The sequence below is a fragment of the Leptopilina boulardi genome, unplaced genomic scaffold (assembly GCF_019393585.1).
Source record: "Leptopilina boulardi isolate dan_hultmark-lab unplaced genomic scaffold, ZJU_Lbou_2.1 LbouV2_384, whole genome shotgun sequence".
In the NCBI taxonomy this organism is placed as follows: Eukaryota; Metazoa; Arthropoda; class Insecta; order Hymenoptera; family Figitidae; genus Leptopilina; species Leptopilina boulardi.
This window is the reverse complement of record NW_026137956.1, coordinates 1,529,756-1,550,948: the sequence shown is the minus strand read 5'-3', so window position 1 is coordinate 1,550,948 and position 21,193 is coordinate 1,529,756. Positions and strand designations below refer to the sequence as shown.

Sequence of the window (21,193 nt, the reverse complement as noted above, 5' to 3'; positions counted from 1 at the left end):
AATATTTCTGAAAAACATAGATAATGGTATGGAGTATAAATTATGAATAAATTATAATTATAATATATAATAAACTTAAAGTTAATTTATTACTTCATACTATTGTATTTTTCAAAATATTTAAAATCTAATTTTAAAATATGTATAAGTGTCTAAAATTTATTTACAATAACACTAACAGTAAAAAAAAAAAAATAAAACAGCTGCGATTTAAACAATCGCAATGCTGAAAAATAAAATTTACTACACAAAAAAAATCGGAAAAATTTGCAATAGTATAACAGATTAAATAAAAAAAATTTCTAATTTAAATTCAATTTAAAATCCCAAGTATTCTCGAAATTCTCAAATAATTAAAATGTTGTTTAATTTAAATATCAATTTATACTAAAAGTATCCAGAAAAATAAATCTAATTAATTAATTACTGAAAAAAAATTTATTTCATTCAAATAATCGGTTACTTGACTATTATCAAATAAATATTTATTTGTATTAAATAATTATTATATGAATCATATAAATTTTTATTTGTATCAAAAATACATAAATTATTTCTTCAAATACAATTTATTTAATACAAATAAAATTTATTTGGTTCAAGTAAATATTTATTTGATAATAGTCAAGTAACTAATTATTTGAATCAAATAAGTTTTTTTCAGTGTAATACAATTTTCATATATATGATAAATATAATATAATAAATACATATAATTATATATTAATAAATTAAAGATATAATAATTTACGTATTCCTGAAAAAATATAAATAATTATCATAATATTGAAAAGAAATATTATTGCTCACCACGTTGATTCGACTGAAAATAATTATCAATTAAACAAAATATTTACAAAACATTTAAAAAAACATTGAAATGTAAGACAACATAGTGACAAAAAAAATAAAAGATAGAAATAAAATAAAGTAAACTTTCACTGGTACTCCAGTTACTTGTTTTTTACTTACATTTTTTTACCCGATTTCCCTACCTACAGCTATATTTAAAACGAAAAAAATTTTTGCCTAATTTTCCCGATTTTCCTGCCTACAGCTATATTTAAAACGAAAAATTTGCTTTTTACTACTTTTCCCGAATTTCCTACCTATACCGATATAATTGAAACGAAAATAATACCGCCCAGGTACAAAATAACCTACACTAGGGTTAACGCCCCGGGACGCAACCGTCACCTGAGCGATCTTTTCTGAAAAGAAAACATTTAATTAGTCCATCATTAAAAGATTGTCAAAAAATTTTAATTTTTAATTTAACGTGCATTAACTTTTGAAAATTAAATAAAAAATTTACTATGAAAAATTATTATCAAAATTAATTAATTAAATTATTTAATGTAAATTAATCAAATTTTAGTTTAAATTACTTTTTTTTATAGAAAGAGAATTACTTTGACTCAATAAGAAAAATTAAAAAACATTAAAAATATTGAAAATACAGTTAATAAATAATATATACTGTATGATAAACATTTTTTCCAAACCTGATAAATCCATTTAAAAATTTTTTTCCAAACATAATTTCTATTCATAAGTCAACATATTACACTGAAAAAAAAATTTATTTGTTTCAAATAATCGCTTACTTGACTATTATCAAATAAATATTTACTTGAACCAAATAATTGTTATTTTAATTAAATAAACTGTATTTGAAACAAATATCATCTCAAATAATAAATTATGTGATACAAATAAATATATATTTGATATAATAGTCAAGTAACCGATTATTTGAATCAAATAAAAATTTTTTTTTCAGTGTATATTAATAAAAATCATGTTAAAAAAAATTTCAAAAATGGATTTATTAATTTTTGAAAAATTACTCCTCATATATAAACAATTAAAAAAAAACATTGACAATAATATTAATTTAAATAGTATCAAGGTAGTAATCCAAAAAACATGTAATGCTTTAGAGTGAGTGTTAGAAATTTTGAGGTGTTAAATTTCCGAAAATATCACATGTTTTTTTTTATATTACCGCTAAAAAATACTAGAAAATAATAATTTTTGTCAATGGTGTCACTATGTTGTCAGAATTCCTTCCCTGTTTTCTTTTTTTTTTTTTCTTTAATTTTTAATATTTTAAATCAATATGATATATTGAGAAAATATAAAGTAAATATAAAGTCAAGAAAATTCTAAAATTTAAAAATTAAGAATATCTTAATAATTTCATTTGCAAATAATACAAATCTATTTTAATTAAACTTAAAAAAGAAAAGTTTTAAACTGGGAAGGGGTAAAATAAAAAACGACTCGCCGATCGGCGAATCCCACGTCGGGGCAATAGTGACATCGCCAACAACACGAGCGCTTCAGGTCAACTCCCAAAGATCCCTCTCTCTTGCTCGCACTTCTGCGAAAGGTTGGGAGCACAAAAAAAAATTTTATAAAAAAAATAATAAAAAAAAAAATTTTATAAAAAAAAAGCTGTTTGCTGGGACCACTTTTCTTCTTCCACATCCTTCCTTGTCTCTTTAGATATTTTTGGAAAATTGAAATAAACCTGAAAAAAAATTTTTTGAAAAATTTAATTATACATTATTATTTTCTCAAAACACCATATTAAATGCTGAGTTAATTATTAAACAAGATACATACTATTGATGGATGAAAATCTATTTTATAATATATAATAATTAATAAATTATATTATATATATATATATATATAATAAAATCATTGAAAAATTTTTAATCCAAAAATGTTTCAAATAAAAAATTTTAAAAACTAAATTTAAAATTAATTTAGAATTTTTATTTTAATTCAATTTTAAGTCAATTATAATTTTTAAATTTCAGGGTGGCCACTAAAATTTGCGAACAAAATTAGAGGGTTTTTCCCGATTTAAAAAAAAATTTTAATTTAAAAAATTTTTAATTTTTAAATTAAATTATTTTTTGAAAAAATCAAAAATTTTACCAAAAATATTGTGAAAGATTTTAAAGATTGCAAATTATCAAAAAATATATGTTATAATAAATTTTTGAGAAAATGTTATTCAGCAAAATTATGTAGCATAATTTTTACTTTTTCAAAATTCTAATTTGAAAATTTTGAAGGTTAAAAATTTGTCCTACCTGGTTTCAAATAAGAAATTGTAAATTATTTTGAGAAATAGTAATATTTCATAAAAATGTCAAGTAAAGTATTTTTGGAGTATTCTTAGTATACTGTTTAGAATAATTTTTAATTTTTTTAATCAATCAATTATAAAATTTGTTTTCAAAAATTCTTAGTTTTTCATTTTTTCAAGAAACGTTTTACTTTTGCGGTAAAAAAAAAAAAATTTAGGACAATTTATCACAAATTTAAATTTAAAAGAAAGTGAAAATATGAATTTTTAATAAAATTTCAAGTGTTAATTAAAAATTTCAAGCGAATTCACGGTTTTTTCAAGACGTATCTAAATACACGTCGTTTTCGTGATTTTCATAATTTCAAGGTTCGCGATGGCCATCCTGTATTTGTACAATATATAAAATTAACTATATTGAAGAAAAAAAAAACTCACCTATATGGGGGGATTTCTGCATAGTGTCTAAAAAACGATGACAGCATATCATCTTTTTAGAGAGAAAAAAATCTTCCTTCTTCTGGACCATCCGCCTGAAAAAAAAATAATAATTCTTGATATTACATTTGTGTAAAATGAAATTTTTAAAATCCTAAATATTATCAATTATCACATTGTTCTATAATAACTATTATTACTTTTAAATTATTAATATTTATAAATATGAAACATTTGATATTTTTTCATCAATTATAAATAATAGGACAATAAATTTTAACTACTTTTTTTTATTTTATTCTATTTATTGATATTTCTGAAAAATATTGGAAATTATTTTTGACGGTACTGAAAACTTGTTTATAATTTTCAATTTTTTTGTTAACATTAGTTATTGTTATTTCTAATTATTCAATCCAATTAATTTTATTAATAATAAAATCTATCAATATGTGACCTGGACAGTTAAAAGGGATCTTTTGTCAGAAAAAATTAATTTTTTATTGATTGGTGATTCTGATAGAAAAAAGTTTTCTCTATCAGAAACACCAATCAATAAAAAATCGATTTTTTCGGACAAAAGGTCCCTTTTAACTGTCCATGTCACATATTTTATTTTACTTTTTTTCAAAATATTTTAAGATAAAAAAATGTATGATCAACATACTTTGAACTGCGACTCAGCTATGCAAGATCTCCTCCAGGAGCAGCTCCGCAACAAACACCCATCCTTCACGTATTGAACATCTATAAATTGAGAAAAAACATTATTTTACATAAAAACTTAAAATAAAATTTTCTAGATAAAAATAATTTCATTATTTTTTGAGTTAATTTTATAAAAATTAAATCTTTTCTTATAATGTCCGATTCTTTTTGTAAATTTTAATTAATTAACAATATTTGTGTTATTAAGGGGATGGGAAGGCTGAATTTTCAATCTTTCGAAATTGTTTAAGGTTGTCAATTTTTTTTCTGTTAATATTGAATATTTAAAACTGCAATATACTATGAGAAATTGAAAAACAATTAATTCATTAATAATTTTTTAAATAAAACTCGAAATTTTCAAAAACTAAAAATTTAAACTTCTGTCGCAATTTTTATTATTTTTCATTGCTGATTTTTTTATACACTTTTTTCATGAATCTGAACAATCAATCGTATGGATTTTGAAAAAATTCAATTTTTTCAAAAAATTCAATTTCTGAAAAATAAAAAAATTGTAAGATTGTTAAAAATTAATACTTTTTTTCATTTTTCATAATGAAATATGATTTCAGGTTCTGCAAAAATTAAAAAAAAATCGGACAAGTGCGAGTTACACTCACATTAAAACCGAGGGTTCCGTACCCCTAATCCTAAAATTTGAGGGGTTTAAAGTGTGAAGGCCGATGGAAAAATTCCAATTTTTCTTAATTTTTCCTGTAATGTGAGCATGGAAATAGGGTAAATGTACTAATTGCGGCGCGATTCGAGTCAAAACACTTTTGAAATAGAAAATTCGACATTTCTATTGTATAAACTCAATTTAAGACTTATTAAACTAAAAGCTTATGTTATTTAGATATTAAAAAAAAAATTTAACTTTATAAAAATCGATTATTTAAACAAATATGAGAAATTAAAACTGATACCGTAATTTTCTATTGCGGCGCGTTTGTATCAGTTTCCGTGTATCAATTTCGGTGACCTAAATTACATGTATTTTAAAGATACTTTGCCCGCCGAAATTGGAGCCAACGGAAATCTTAAAAATGTTTCAATTGCAGCGCGGAAAAAAATTTGATCTCAAATAATTAAATTAATAATTGTTTAAATGTGCAACTTTATAAGTAATTGTATCAAAAAAAGATTAAAATAATTTTTTTAAATCATTTTGCAACAAGTATATTAAATATAATAGAAATAATAGTTATTTTTTGTGAACGCGCCGTAATTGGTACACTTACCCTACATATCATAAGTTTTTAAAAATTTTTAAATTTTTTTATCATTTTACATTTTCAATTTTATGATTTTTTTAGATTTCACCAAATAATAAAAATATCAACAAATAAAAGATGTCAAAAGATAAAAAAAAATAGCAAATGGTAAAAAAAAGAAAATGGCAAAAATGGCAAATTATAAAGAATGGCAAAACACTACAAAAAAATATAGCAAGCACAATTGGAGTTCTCGCTATATTTTATTTGTAATCTACACGCAAAAATACGTAAAAGTATATAAATTTGAAACTCTTTAGATAAAATATTCTTCGTTTTTTGGGGAAAAATTATAATTTTTATTGAAAATTATCAGTTTTTCCTTGAAAACACTATGATAATTAACTCCAATCGTTCTCGCTATATTTTTTTTGTAATCTACGCACGTAAAAATACGTAAAAAAGTATAAATTTGAATCCCTTAGGATAAAATTTTCTTCTTTTTTTATTCGAAAAATCCATGATTTTTTCTAAAAATATGAGTTTTCCTTAAAAACAATATGAACATCAACTCCAATTGTGCTCACTATATTTTTCCTGTAATCTACACGCCAGAATACATATGTATACCAAATTTCAGCCCTCTAGATAAATTCGTATGGCCGCTAGGGGGGGGGGGGGTACATGCCTTGCTTCACTAGTCTGATTAATAGGGTTCCCCCTTCGGGTACGGAACCCTAAAAAAAAAATTTTACCCCTAAACCAAACCAATTATATTTGGTTTAAATTTTATCAATTATTCCTTAAAAATTAATCTTCTTTCACAATTTTTATTATTTTTTTATCGGTAATTTTTTTTGTAAACTTTTTTCATAATACTGAACAATCATTCGTATGGATTTAATGTAAATGTTCATTAAAAATTGTTAAAATTATAAATTTTGTAAACGATTAAAAATTAATATAGTAAAATAATAATTTTCTTTAACAAAAGCAGAAAAAACTTAAAACTAATAAATATTTTCACAAAAAAAAAGAAACAAGAGAAACTCACTTATTCGAAGATTTATTATGAAGTTGCGTTGTAATTAATTCTCATCACATCTGTGGATAAAAATTTCATCAAATTCTTCTCCAAGTCTGAAAATTCTGTAAAGACAAATAAACAAAAATCCAATAAATAAAAATTCAGAAAACTTTATTTTTTAAAAATGATATTATAATTAATTATTGTACATACATATTTTGTGATTAAATAAATAAATTATTAGAACAAATTTGAATTTTAATTATTATATATATGTATGAATAGAAAATTAGAAAAATAAAAAATAATTTAAAAGAAAAACAACAAACTTTTCATCGAAATAAAATAATTTAATATTTATACAAATAATACAAATTCCAAATTATCATAAAATTTGACAAAATATTCAAATTTCTAATATTTACCACCAAAGTTTTACATTATTGAAATGTATTTTTCTAATGTATAAAATTATTAGATTTTTCTGTTATTCACAAAAAATATTCTGTATAACTTTTAACCGCGTTTTCTACAATGTTCACTATAGAGTGAGCAGTGACACCAACCAAAACAAAAAAAAATACCAACTATTATTACATTTCTACCAAAATAATAAGAAATTTTTTTTAACTGTTTCTTTTTACAAAGTGTCTAAACGTCCAGCTAGACGGACATTAAAAAACGTCTAAACGTCCGTCTATATCCACCCGACTTTGTCCGCAGAATACTTTCGGGCATTTCCGACCCCCCCTTCCTCCAAGGTTTCCTTAAAATTTACGTAGACGGACAAAATTATCAAAAATTATTTTGTCCGTCTAGTCGGACGAATAGACGCAGCGTTCTTTTTATTGTAATAACCTTCTTTTTTATGATTGATTTTAATTTAATATTAATATTTAACATTTTTGTAAAAAATTCGAATATGTAATAAAAATTTTGTTTTGCCACCCAGCGGCTGTAATATGTGAAGTCACAATATATATATATATATATGTAATAAGTCACAACAAGTTATAATGCCAAAATTTTTAGGTTATATTTTTTGTCGAAAAAGTTTAACCTTAATTTCCTATTTTTCTTCGCAAATGCTACGAAACTTTGATGCATTTTCAATTATTTATATATAAAACTGTACTTAATTACCAAAAAAAAATATGTATAATTATCGTTAGATTAAAAAAATACTATAAATTTTGTCGAACACAAAATGGATCTTCTATTCTCTGACGGCGCCATTTGCAATATGAGTAATGCTGCCAACCCAAAATAACAAGAAAAAAAAACATCTCACTTCTACCAACATATGAAAATAATATATTTATTTATTATTATTATTATTGTTTCATTTTTCCTCTAATCTTCATATTGATTATTAATAAAATAAAAATGAAATATTATGACAATTGGAATTATTCATTTACCTGTATTTTTTATTTAACATTGTGATGCTAATAACTTTTTAGATTCCGTGTCCGAAAAAAATTTGATCGAAATATACCAAATATACTAGTTTTCTTCATGTCTGACAATAAACTAATAATCGTTTATAGATAATTTAGGCAAATCTGAATTTAATTACAATGAAATATAATTAACACTAAGGTACGACTAAATAATACAAAATTAAATTTTCTCAAATGTAAAATGGTTCTTCTACTTTCTGACAAAGCCCAATGAGGAGTAATGCCAACCCAACATTACGAAAAAGTGAAAAACTAAATTTTTTCACTTCTACCAACATGACAAACTCACAAGATCGATTTTCGATATATCGTAAACTATTGAACTGAAGTGTGTATGCACCTTTAACCTAACAAGAAAACAAATTTGACATATAAAATAAAAAAACACAAAAGAATGAGTTGAAAATAATTGTAATATTTTATATGTATGTTTATTTATTAATTTTAATTTTTTTTAGTTTGTGTATTTTAGTTTCTTTTAGTTATTAAGGAATAGTTTATTTAATACTACTTAAAAAAAAGTCGTCTTCTTTTCTTATACCCGTTTATTATGTAATAATAAATAATAAACTAGAAAATTAATATTTAATAATTATCTCAAAAGACCCTAATTTCAATGATAAAATACAGCCCTGGGACAACTTCGGGAATTCTCGGTACACGGAAGTCAAGATTCGGAAAACCGATTCTCGCAGCTGATCCTTAAATTGTTGTGCAATTTTTTAGAGTAATATTTATTTTTTTTGCACTTGTCTAACACGTGTCTAATTGTAATTAAATTTCAATTAAATAATTAATTATCACTGAAAAGTTGACAAATATTCTCATGTGTCCATAAAATATTAATAATTAACAATAGAAGTATTCTTTTTTTTATGACAAATAATATTGAGATCTCTCAAAACTATATACTTATATATATATATATATATATATATATATATATATATATATATATATATATATATATATATATACAATTTCAGTCTCGTGTGTGTGTGTGTGTATCTATCTTCAGCCAATGGCGAGTCGACAAATATGTTTTTCCGTGATGTCGCATTATGTATATAAATACATGAGTCTTAATACTTTGATAAAATCACATTAGGGGGGGATATACACGACAAATTTTGTTCATTGTCAGTCGGTGTTTTATTCATTATTGCGGTAATTGTAATAAATAAACAAGGAAAAGAAAATTTCTCTTATTTATTACAAAAATTTTCAAGCTGTCAATATATAAGGATTCCTCTATAAAGTGTCTCTGTGTGTGTGTATGTGAATTACAGTATTTTTCAAGTTTTTTTGTGTGTAAAAGACAAGTGAATTAATATTATAATAGCCTCGATGAAATAGTCGAGTTTTCTTATCAATTTCCTGTTATATTTATATATATATATATACGTAATCGGTTTTTAATATTTGTAAAACACATTTTTTAAAAGAAAAATATTTCAAAAATGGAAAGTGCTGGTGTCAGATTAATAATAAAGGCTCCAAATCAGCAGATTGAGGATCAAATTATAATTTGCGAACTTGGTTGGACTATTCGAAAACTTAAAGATTATTTAGCTGAAGTTTATCCAAGTAAACCTGTAAGTTTATTTTTTTTCAATATAGATTTCACATTATTTATTTTGTCTGTTTTTTTTTTTATTTGAGTTTCATTGACGTCAAACAATAAAATTTAATTGTTATAAAAATACATTCTTTTTTATTACAAAATTAGAGTTGATTAAAAAATGATGAAATAAAATAATATTTTAAATTGAGTATTTTTAATGAAAAACTATGTAGTTTTATGATAGAATTTTGCATGTTTTCAAATGTTTTTATTTTAATAGCTTTTTGTAATTTTTTTTTATTATTAAGATATTAAAATTCGAAATCATTTTACGATTCTATAGAACATAATTATTTTTATTAGTTGAAAAAACACAAATGACTGCAAAAAATATTTTTACTGCTTGAAAATGTCTTTTCTATTTTTTTTTTTTTTTTTTTTTTTTTTTTTATTATTAAATCTTCTAATTATTTTCGTCAATTAAAAAAGAGTAACGATTTTTCTTATCTGAGACGATTTTTTTTTAGTTGCTAACAATTATAATTTATTATTATAATTAAATAATTTAAAGATTTGTATTTTATTCACATCGTGTAATAAAAAACAAAACTAAATATCTATGCACAAAAAATTTCGAATTAAATGAAATGAGTATATAAAAAAAAAAATTAAAGATGTAAAATAAGTAAATTTATTTGATTTTTTTGCAGGAAACGAAAGATCAGAAATTAATATATTCGGGACAACTTTTAAATGATTCGGCATGTTTAAAAGATGTTTTGCGACATTATGAGGACACTGAAGATCAACCATTCACTGTACATTTAGTTTGTCCAACTGATAAAATGGGTTTTGAAAATAAAATTGACAAATCAAATGAAAGTAAAAATACATTGAATTCTGAACGAAATTTAGAACAAAATCGTTTTGATTCTGTTGGCCAAGGAACTGTGAATACACAACCAACTGCTCAAACATTTCCAATGCAATCATTTTACGGACAATTAAATAGTCAACAAATTGCCTGGATGCAACAAGCTTACACTCATTATTTAACGCAGTACATGCAATTGTAAGTTTTTTTTTTTTTTTGATTTAAATAAAAAAAAAATCGACTTTTAAATAATGAAATCATAATTTTTTATCAGCTCAGGTTGAAAAATTAATTTTGGGGGGTTTTTTTTTTCTTTTCTTCAGAATGGCTGCTCAAGGTGTTCAAGTGCCAAACAGTATACCATATATTCAAAGAATGAATTTAAATTCAAATAATTTAGGTAATAACAATACTAATGGGAATAATGTTAATCAAAATGAGGAAGTTGAACAGCCAAGACAAGTGCCACAAGATAATGCCGATGCAGGAGCAGGCGATGATGCTGCAGCAGCTTTAAATCGAGATTGGCTTGATTTATTTTATATGCTCTCGAGGATAGTTGTTTTATTGGCCATCGTCTATTTTTATTCGTCACCAATAAGATTTCTCATTGTTGCCTTTCTTGGATTTGCTATGTATTTGTAAGTATTTTTGCATTTTTCTTGAAATTTTTTTTTTTTTTTTTTTGATAAATTATTACTAAAGGTTTATTTATTCAAATTTTAATCATATACTGAATAAAATTAGAGAAGGCATATTTTTTTTTTTTTAAATAAAAATTAAAAAGTAACGTAAATTTGTGACTATATAAACTTCTATTATCTTAAATAAATTATTAAATTGAAAAGGAAAAAGAAATTATCAACAAAAAGATAAATATGATAATATCAATTCTTCCGAGTAAAATTTGTTTAATTTGGAAGAATTGATTTTATTATGATTATTAAAAAGATATTTTTTAAATTTAAATATCAAGTAATCCATATATTTTAATCAATTTTTTTTTAATTTGTATTAACTTTAATTTTTATTTATTAATTAAAATTCCAATCAAATGCAAATTTCATCAATCGAAACTTATAAAATTAACAAAATTTCAATCTATCTAAATATTAATCGATTTAAGTTTCAAATTCTCCAAATATTAATTGATTTAATTTTCAAATTATTCGAATTTCAATTTATTCAAATTTTGTTTGATTAAAGTTTAAAATTTTTCAAATTTTAATTGATTTAACTTTTAAATTTGCCGATTTTAAATTTAAAAAAATGACAATGAGAAGAAAATAATAAAAGTTTTATTAACAAAATTCCTTATCATATTTTGTAAATTTATTCATCCTTGAATAAATTTAATGGATTATATTAAATAAATTGATAATTTTTTTCTTTTGAAATCAACCTCCTTGATTTATTTATCAAAAATTAGGAAGAGAAATAAATTTTTTTTCTTTACATTTTTTCAAAGATATTCAAGTGGTTTCTTTCGAGTCCAACCAGTTCTAATGCCAGAGAATAATAATGCTCGACCTGAGGAGAATAATCCACGGCCGGAAAATAATAATCCACAAAATGATGAGCAACAACCTGGTGTTCAACAAGATAACGGCCAAGAAATAAGAGCCGAAACAAATGAGAGAACAAATCTAATTAATGAAGAAAATGAAACTGAAAGACCTGGTGCTTTAGCATTTACTTGGTCATTTTTCAGTTCATTTTTTGCGTCCCTCATTCCAGACCAACCAAATGTCCTGTAATTTTTGTTGAGAGAAATTATTATTATTATTATTATCATCATTATTGTGTATATTGAGGAAAATTTCAGGGTTTACTCAAAATATTTTCAATAGATGCCATTTTGTAAGACTCTTTGAGACTCATTGATTTTTTTTTCTGAAAAAACAGAAGCTCATTAAATAAAATTTCGACGATTTCGTTCAAATACAGAATAGGAGCAAATATTTTTTTTTCTAATGAGTCTTTTTTCCTATAATATTGTATATAAGATATTTAGAAAAGATGTATATTTTTAAATTTAAATACTGTCCAATGTGCGTCGTTAAATTATGTTTTAGCCGAATTTCCTAAAAATTTACATTATTTATAAAAAAAAAAAAAAATAAGAGAGAATGATTTTTTAAATTCAAAATATACATTTTTAATTTATATATTTGAAAAATAAATTTATAAATTAAAAGAATTTTCAATTTAAAAGAAAAAGAAATTATTAAAAAATTTTGTGAATAAGCGAAAATTGAATAAATATAAGAGAAAATTAAATTTACAAAAAAAATATATTAAAATGAAATGATATTAAATAATGAAATTAATTAATGTCGAATAATGTGAAACTATTTCACCTTTTTTTTTAATAGAATAATTTTTGAGTTTTTAAAAAAATAATAATATTTCGTGTTAATTAATTAAAGAATTAGATTTATTATGAAAATAATATTATTAAGTGTTGTAAATTTGATTCTATTTTTTTATTATTTCTAGTTGTGTAATTTATGAAAAAAAATAAACAAAGCGTGTCATTTTACTATGTAAAAAAAAATCACATGCACGTTTTAAATGTATTAAATAATTGACGAAAAAAAAATTGTTTTTGTCTATATTATAGAAAAACACTAAAAAAAAAAAAGAAAACATAAAACAACGACGCGAAATAAAAGCTGTGCTTGTAAATAAATTTTATCTATTTAAGTTTAGTTTATAATCACGTCGTGATTCTCTTATAAAATAATAGTGAGGCTAATTACCAAACATTGATACTGACACATATTAATTGTGCTATACCGTGGTGTATTGAACCTTGTGATTTGTATCGTATGTAATAATAGCGGGCTTTGTAAAAAAAAGAAAAAAAAATTTACTTTTATTCGTATTCTTTATCTATACATATTTACACCAGAATAAATAAATTATAAATTATATCTATCGTAAAAAATAAATAGAAAATTTCAATTTACATGAATTATTTTAATTTAGCGTAAGATCATTTGCAATATATAAATTTTTTTTTTCTATTAATTTTTTTAAGATATGCTTAATTTTTTATATTATGCGAAAAAATAATTGTATATTTTATTTTTAAAGTTGTATTTACGTTAATCTTTTAAAAATATTAGTAACTTCAAGTTCTTTTTGTTGATAATCCAGTAATGTAAGAATATTTGGTTTTTTTTTGTTTCTTTTTCAATGATTCAAAAACTTGAATATTTTTATTTTTTAAATACGTGAAAAATTATAATAATTTTTATTTTTATAAAATAATTTGAAATTTAATTTTGAAAAGATTTCAAATAATTGGCGCAATTATTGTTACGCATGCGCAATGCAAGGAACAGGATTTGTAGTTATTTTTTTGCATTATTAAAGCTATATTCAAAATTAATAACTTAACATACATACATATATTTATCTATATATTATATAAAATACTTTTAAATTAGAATAATTATTTATGTATATTTTTTATAAATTTAAAAAAGATATTAAAGTTTAAATGTCAAAAATTACGCGGGGTAAAATATAGCCAATGAGGGCATTTGTTATCGTGTATGCGCACAGCGCATTGAACAGGTTAGGTTAGTATATATATATGACATTTGTGGTGGTTGACGTTTTATTATTATATATTTTTATTTTTTTCTCAAATAAATAACTGTATAAATATATTAATGTTAATTTTAAATAATAGGTGTGAGTTTTTTGAAATTTTATTTTTGATTTTCTTATAAATTTCGAATATAATCTCTTTTATATATATAATATCTTTAGTAAGAAAGTCGCACTCAAAAACAAAGTTACATAACCTATTTTCTAAATTTTAATTTATTATTCTAAAAACAATGTATTTAGATTAATCGGGTAGAAAATTATTATAAAACTTTTTTCAAATATTTTTCAGTTAAAGATTAAATACAAAAGTTAGGTGTGTAAAAAAAAAATAGTCAACACAATGACGGAAGAAGAAGATGAAAAGGAATATCGGTGGGAGACCGGTTACGAAAAAACTTGGTAAATATATTTTGTTTTTCTTTCAAATTAAACAAAACTTTAATTATTTATTATCTATTAAAGTAATTATGATTAATTTTTATTTACAATTTGATTTCTAACGTTCAGCTTTTATTATTACGTTAATGATGATAAAAATTTTTGAAGTTCTTTTTTTTTAAATTGATTAAATAATATAGCAAATACGTATTTTTGTAAAAATAATGCAAAAAGCATTTTATTCCCTAACAAAAGTTTGTATTTTTTATTTATTAAATCACAATTTTCTTAAAATAAAGATATTGTTTTATTTTTTTTATGTGTATTAATTAATTTAGGGGGAATTTTTCATTAATTATTATTAATTAATTATTATTAATTAATTATTATTAATTAATTATTATTAATTATCATTCATTATTTTTTATAAAATATTTTAGGGAAGCAATTAGAGAAGATGAATATGGTACATTGGACTATTCGGTGGCGGATATTATCCTTAAAGCCAAGAGAAAACGGCAATTGGATAAAAAAGGTGATTCTAGATTGGGAATGATGAGACATTTGTACGTTGTTCTTGATTGCTCGGAAAAAATGACAAATGAAGATTTACATCCAACACGAATGATTTGTACCTTAAAGGTATTAGAAAATTTAATTGAACTTTAATAAAAAGAAGAAAAAAAGATAAAAAAAAACAATTCAATTCTTTGTTTATAATTTCAGCTTATGGAAGGTTTTATCGAGGAATTTTTCTATCAGAATCCAATCAGTCAAATTGGCATAATAGTAACAAAAAATAAACGAGCTGAAAAATTAAGTGATTTAACGGGAAATCCAAAGAAACATCTTAAAGTATGCAATTTTCATCTACTCACATATAATAATTGATATATTTTAATTTTTTAAAATGTAATTAATATTTCTTTTTTCTTTAGGAATTGCGATCTTTAAAAACTGCTTCGTGCACTGGTGAACCTTCACTACAAAATTCCATAGAACTCGCATTAAAATCTTTAAAATTGCTACCAACTCATGCGACGAGGGAAATTCTTATAATAATGGGATCTCTCACTACATGTGATCCAGGCGATATCGGTGATACTATACGGGTAATAATTTTCAATTATTTTCTTTTTTTTTTTAGAGTTCCGTACTCGGTTCGGAACTATATTAATATCGTTTTTTTTTAAATCGTGTACACCCTCCCCCCTAGCGGCCACACAAATTTATCTGGAGGGCTGAAATTTAGTACACATGTGTATTTTTGCGTGTAGATTACAGGAAAAATATAGCGAGCATGATTGGAATTGATTAACATAGCGTTGTCACGGAAAAATCAAACATTTCGAAAAAAAGCGTTTAATCCCCCTACCGCACACAATATTCAACCCAGACAGTTCATATTTGGTGTATAAAAGTATTTTTACGTGAAAAATACAGGGAAAAAGATGTGAGCTCGATTGGAGTTAATGATTAATTTTTATCAAATTTTTAAAGAAAAATGATAATTTTAGGGAAAGAAATGTATTTTTCGACCAAAAACTAAGAAAATTTTATCTAAAGTAATTCAAATTTATATATTTTGACGTGTAGATTACAAAAAAAATTTAACGAGGACGATTAGAGTTGATGGTCCTAGTACTGTCAGGAAAGAACTGATAATAATAGAAAAAATCATGAATTTTCTCCCAAAAAGGAAGAAAATTTTATCTAAAGGGCTTAAAATTTATTTATTTTTACGTATTTTTATGTGTATATTATAGAAATTAATTTAAAAAATATGATAAAAAATTGTTTTAATTAAATTTTTTTCGAAAAAGAAAATTTTTTTGAAAAAAGTGTATTTTTCCCATAAGTTTTTTAAGGGGACATTCCAGTTCAAAATGGGAAAAAGAAGGCTTTTTTAGGATGTATTTCAAAAAAAAAATCATGACATTTATTCAGAAATTTTTGTTTACATGTTATAAATAACTTATTCAAGAATATGAAAAAATTATTTTTTTTTCACTTGTAGTCCAAGATGGCGGCGATGTACAACATTTTCAAAAAATGTTCATTTTTTCTTGGGGGGGGGGGGGGATCGATTCCGAGATTTCTACAACATATAGAGACATAAAATAAAAAGCATTTTCTTCGATAGATATTTCTCTATGGATGGAATCTCAAAAACTGGAAAATTTCTTTTTACCTTTTTTTCTATAACAGAAATGCTGAATAAAAACATGTATTTTTTTTTCAAGTTTTGAGAAAAACTTACCATAAAAAAAAGAAAAGAACGAAAATTCCACTTTTTTGAGGTTCCATCTATAGAGAAATATCTAAGGAAGAAAATGCTTTTTATTTTATGTCTCTATCTGTTGTAGAAATCTTGGAATCGATCCCCCCCAAGAAAAAATGAACATTTTTTGAAAATGTTGTACATCGCCGCCATCTTGGACTACAAGTGGAAAATTTAAACAAAAATTTCTGAATAAATGTCATGATTTTTTTTTAGAAATACATCCTAAAAAAGCCTTCTTTTTCTCCATTTTGAACTGTAATGTCCCCTTAAGTGTTTCTCTATTCTATTTATTTTTTTCTACTTTTTTTCTCTTCCTCCTATTCTTCCTTTTTTAATTCGATATTCTTTTCACATTTTTTTTTTTTAAAGAAAATGTTTATTTTAATTGAAAATAAAATCGAACAAGTGCGAGTTACACTCGCACTAAAATCGAGGGTTCCGTACTCGAAACGAACTTATTTGGTATAAAAAAAATATTTAATAATATGTGTTGTATGACAAATAATATAAGTGATACAAAAAGGAACAAGTTTGGAAAAAAAATTTAAGAAAATTATTCCTCCTTTGGTATAAAAACAAATGTTTAAAAAATATGTATTGTATGTCAAATAATATAAGTGATACGAAGAGGAACAATTTTCTTAAATTTTTTTTCTAAAATTGTTCCTTTTTGTATACTATACGGGTAATAATTTTCAATTATTTTCTTTTTTTTATTATTAGGTGAAAACCTTTTTCTCGATCCTTTTTTTTTAATTTTCTGGTTTGCTTACAATGATACTTTCAGAAATTTAATTAATTAAAACATTTAAATCGAACCGAAATCAATGAGTACCAAAAGTTTTGCGTTGATTATTAGTTTAATTTTTGTAGATTCTCTATACCAAATTGCAGAATTTATATAATACTATAAGGAAATTTTTTGGAAAATTGTAGATCTTTAAATAATTATTTAATAAAGATAGAACAATTTCATTCCCTAGATATTGTATAAAATAATTTATGAAAGTTTCAATTTTCTTTAAATTAGACCTCAACGACTATATCTAATTTATTGATATTTATTGTAAGTTTAATTATAGAATTTTAACCAGTGAATTTAGATTCATAAATTAAGTAGATAAATTTATATTCAATAATTATTAATATTATATAAAAAGAGAATTTGTCAATTAATAAAAAATTAAATCGATTTTTGTTTAAAACAAACTTTCGTAGTTCAAACTTTGCTATGAAATCTACTTTACGATAGATTTTCCACAAAGAGGCAAACTTACACTGCATCAACTTAGATTTTTTTAATTTTACATCAAGTAAATTTACAATATCTTTATACGTAAAAATTTTTGTTGATATCAATAATAACGTAATTCTTTTTGTTTATTAATAAACAAAAATAAACTTACTTATTTTTTTTTATTTAGATTTAAAAAAAAATGTTTATGTTATATTTTTATGAGAATTTCTTTAGTTTAATACTTTGGTAGAAAAGGGCTTGTTTTTTCTTCTTGTAAGCTCGTATACATGTAAATAAATAAATAAATTAATTAAAATTGTGAAATATAAATTTTACAGAATATGAAGGCGGAAAATGTGAGATGTAGTATAATTGGTCTTGCGGCGGAATTACACATTTGTAAACGAATGGTGTCAATGACTGGCGGTGTTCACAATGTTGTTTTAGATGATAAACATTTTTTGGAACAATTAAATGTTCACATTGATCCACCGCCAGCAGCAACACGATTAGACGCCGCTCTTGTAAAAATGGGATTTCCTCATCATGCCCTCCAATCGTCAACTGCCGAAGTTTCCATGGCTGTTTGCATGTGGTAAGAATTCAATTTTTCGCATCATTTCTCAAATATTCAAATTAAATTAAATGTGAATAAAAAAAAAAAAAAAAAAAAAAAAAAATTAAACAACTTAAATTTTGAAAGGTTAAAAAATTTAACTGGTTCCTTCTCTTAAAGAAAATTATTAAATGTGAACAAAATATATTAAAACTTCTTTTAAAATATAAAAAATTTTTAAAATGAAGTTTAATGAATGAAAATTTGTTTAAAAATAGTAACTAATTTTTTAATTTTCAATTTTGAAATCTAAAAGATTTATTCATACATTGTTTTTTAAAAGCAAATATTATTATTTTTATTATATTGACAATTTTTTATTTAAACATTGATAGATAAGTAGAAAACTTGTTTATTTTTCAGTCATGCAGACGATATGGATGAATCGGACAAGATTTTAAACACAGGATATCTTTGTCCTCAGTGTCTCAGCAAACATTGTGAATTACCTGTTGAATGTCGAGCTTGTGGACTTACATTGGTTTCAGCGCCACATCTCGCAAGATCGTATCATTATTTATTTCCCGTTCAACGCTACCAGGAAATATTAAACGAAGGCAAAACTTCCCATTGTTTTAGTTGTCAAAAAGAATTTGGTACCCTCGACAAAAAGGTAATTAATGAAAAATTATATATATATATTTAATACACCAAAAAAAATTTTTAATTGTTTATAGGAATTTATAGCAACGTAAAGAGCTATAACAAAAATTTGAAAAAAAACTAATATAAGAATAAAAATATTAATAACAAATAGTTAATGAATAATAATATTACATTTATTATTATTCAATGTTGTGATTTTCTTGATCATGACGTGAGATTTTAGTTTGATTTTTAATCAACGTCACTTTATGTTTATCAATGAATGATTAAACTTTGATATCAGTTTATATTTATGAATTGATAAAAATGATTTTTCATTCTCTCTCACTATAGTTAGATATATATATACATAATAGATAGAAATTTAATTGTTTCAGGTATACTTTTGCGAAAGATGCCAACAAACATTTTGCATAGACTGCGAGATATTTGTTCACGAGTCACTTCACATGTGTCCTGGTTGTGCAACAAATCCACAAACTTATGTGACTCAATTGGCAAATTCATCAACGGCATAGCGAAATTTTAATAATAATCAAATCTTCATTAATAATAATTAGGAAATAGAAAAGTTTTCTTGTTTTTTTGTTATTTAAACATAAGAAACGGTAATTCTTTTTTCATTAATAATTAAGAAAAAATTGAAAACATCCTTTTAATTATTAATTTAAAAAAAAAAATTATTCTTCATTCAACTTGAAGGTAATAAAATATTAATAAAATTTTATTTTTTTACATTCTCACCATAAATGAGAAAGTAAATTGAAATTTGCAATTATAAATTGATTTTGCTTTCGATTGATCGAAATGATTAAATTAATAATTAAGAGAAGGAAATTGTTTTTGTAGAGAAGAAAAATCCTAGAATTCTAAGAATAATGCAATTAAAATTGCGCAATTTTTTCTTCTTTTTTTTTATAAATAAAATAAAAAGAAGTATTTTTTAATTTTTGTAATTTTGTGCAAAAAAAAATAAAAAGCGATACAAGAAGAATAATTAGTTTTTCTTTTCAGGAATCAGAGATTAAAACTTGAATTTCGTGATTTTAAAAGGGAGAGAGAGAGAGAAAAAAAAAGAGATGAGGAAAAAGTGAATAAAAATTTTTTTTTATTAAAACAGAGAAAAATTGTCTACCATTTTTTTTTTTTTTGGAGAAATAGAATTTATGAACAATTTCGAATTATGTTCCCTGATGATTAAATCCTGGCGCATTCACCCAAAAGGAAGAAGTGGGAGGAGGTGATCGGTATTTATTAGCATTAAAGTCAGGTGTATGCCTTGTAATGTTATGACACACGATATCAGTATACCGGCAGATTTTGTCGTGAGTGGTGGTTCAACAAATGTTATATATATCCTGTCAAAATTTTCATCGCAAGTTTACAATATCTTTTTTTTTCCATTTTTCTGAAAAAAGAAGAAAATAATCATTTATAATTACACACGCACCTTATGAATGACATCGTTTATCGTCAATTGATTTTGTGAGAAACAACTATATTAATATTATTCTTCATCTTGACTATAACACAATTTATTGTAAGTAAATTTTCAAAAATTTTACAAATTATTTACAATTAATTTAGAAATATTATTAATTTTACGTTATTGAAAATATTATAAATTTTTTATTATTAAAAATATTTTTAAATTTACATTATATTAAAAATATTAATTTTTAAAATTAATATTAAATTAAATTATTAAAAATATTTTAAAAATTGTTCAGTATTAGAAATATTATTAATTTTACATTATTGATAATATTTTTAATTTTTATATTTGCGAGAAAAAAAATTTCTTTTACATGTAAAAAAAAAAGATGGAAATTTTCATTGCAATTGGAATTTGTCGTTGCTAAAATAAAATTTTTGTTATGAATTCTTTTCTATTATAAGAAAAATTATGAAACTATTGTTGTTAATAGTATTTAAATTTTTTTTTTTTGTAACTACAGTTAATTTCAATTTTGAGACATGATTTTTAATTTTTTAAATTTATTTCAAACACTTTGGACAGTTTTATTGATATTTATTTATTTAACAAAGTA

At 23.0% G+C, this 21,193-nt stretch overlaps 3 protein-coding genes and 1 long non-coding RNA gene across 4 annotated transcripts in view; 3 read left to right on the top strand and 1 right to left on the bottom strand.

Annotated features, from left to right (window-relative positions):
- Positions 1-1,960: 1,960 nt before the first annotated feature.
- On the bottom strand, positions 1,961-8,144 carry LOC127288281 (uncharacterized). The gene is made up of 5 exons (XR_007844012.1): positions 7,918-8,144; positions 6,524-6,618; positions 4,212-4,291; positions 3,545-3,639; positions 1,961-2,536 (listed from the first exon to the last, which is right to left on the bottom strand). It is a non-coding gene; the product is annotated as an uncharacterized LOC127288281 (long non-coding RNA).
- Positions 8,145-8,645: 501 nt separating this feature from the next.
- LOC127288280 (homocysteine-responsive endoplasmic reticulum-resident ubiquitin-like domain member 2 protein) lies at positions 8,646-13,368 on the top strand. The gene is made up of 4 exons (XM_051315638.1): positions 8,646-9,554; positions 10,234-10,595; positions 10,721-11,038; positions 11,866-13,368. Exons 1-4 carry the CDS (start codon positions 9,420-9,422, stop codon positions 12,152-12,154), a joined length of 1,104 nt encoding a protein of 367 aa, XP_051171595.1. The 5' UTR covers positions 8,646-9,419; the 3' UTR covers positions 12,155-13,368.
- Positions 13,369-13,996: 628 nt separating this feature from the next.
- Positions 13,997-20,139, top strand: LOC127288279 (general transcription factor IIH subunit 2). The gene is made up of 8 exons (XM_051315637.1): positions 13,997-14,102; positions 14,311-14,420; positions 14,840-15,041; positions 15,126-15,254; positions 15,338-15,511; positions 18,259-18,515; positions 18,900-19,149; positions 19,520-20,139. Exons 2-8 carry the CDS (start codon positions 14,362-14,364, stop codon positions 19,658-19,660), a joined length of 1,212 nt encoding a protein of 403 aa, XP_051171594.1. The 5' UTR covers positions 13,997-14,102; positions 14,311-14,361; the 3' UTR covers positions 19,661-20,139.
- A 20-nt stretch (positions 20,140-20,159) lies between these two features.
- The window catches only part of LOC127288277 (high affinity cationic amino acid transporter 1-like), a 12,793-nt gene continuing 11,759 nt past the window's right edge, over positions 20,160-21,193 (top strand). Inside the window, exon 1 of the mRNA XM_051315635.1 lies at positions 20,160-20,682. The gene's annotated coding sequence lies outside the window, so the exon portion shown is untranslated. The remainder of the gene's footprint in view (positions 20,683-21,193) is intronic.

Excerpts from the sequence above, each read along its gene's own strand:
- LOC127288280 (XM_051315638.1), top strand. The coding sequence starts at position 9,420 with ATGGAAAGTGCTGGTGTCAGATTAATAATAAAGGCTCCAAATCAGCAG. Across the intron at positions 9,555-10,233 it reads AAGTTTATCCAAGTAAACCT|GAAACGAAAGATCAGAAATT; the intron begins GTAAGTTTATTT and ends ATTTTTTTGCAG. Across the intron at positions 11,039-11,865 it reads CTTGGATTTGCTATGTATTT|ATATTCAAGTGGTTTCTTTC; the intron begins GTAAGTATTTTT and ends ATTTTTTCAAAG.
- LOC127288279 (XM_051315637.1), top strand. The coding sequence starts at position 14,362 with ATGACGGAAGAAGAAGATGAAAAGGAATATCGGTGGGAGACCGGTTAC. Across the intron at positions 15,042-15,125 it reads GAATGATTTGTACCTTAAAG|CTTATGGAAGGTTTTATCGA; the intron begins GTATTAGAAAAT and ends TTATAATTTCAG. Across the intron at positions 15,512-18,258 it reads ATATCGGTGATACTATACGG|AATATGAAGGCGGAAAATGT; the intron begins GTAATAATTTTC and ends TAAATTTTACAG.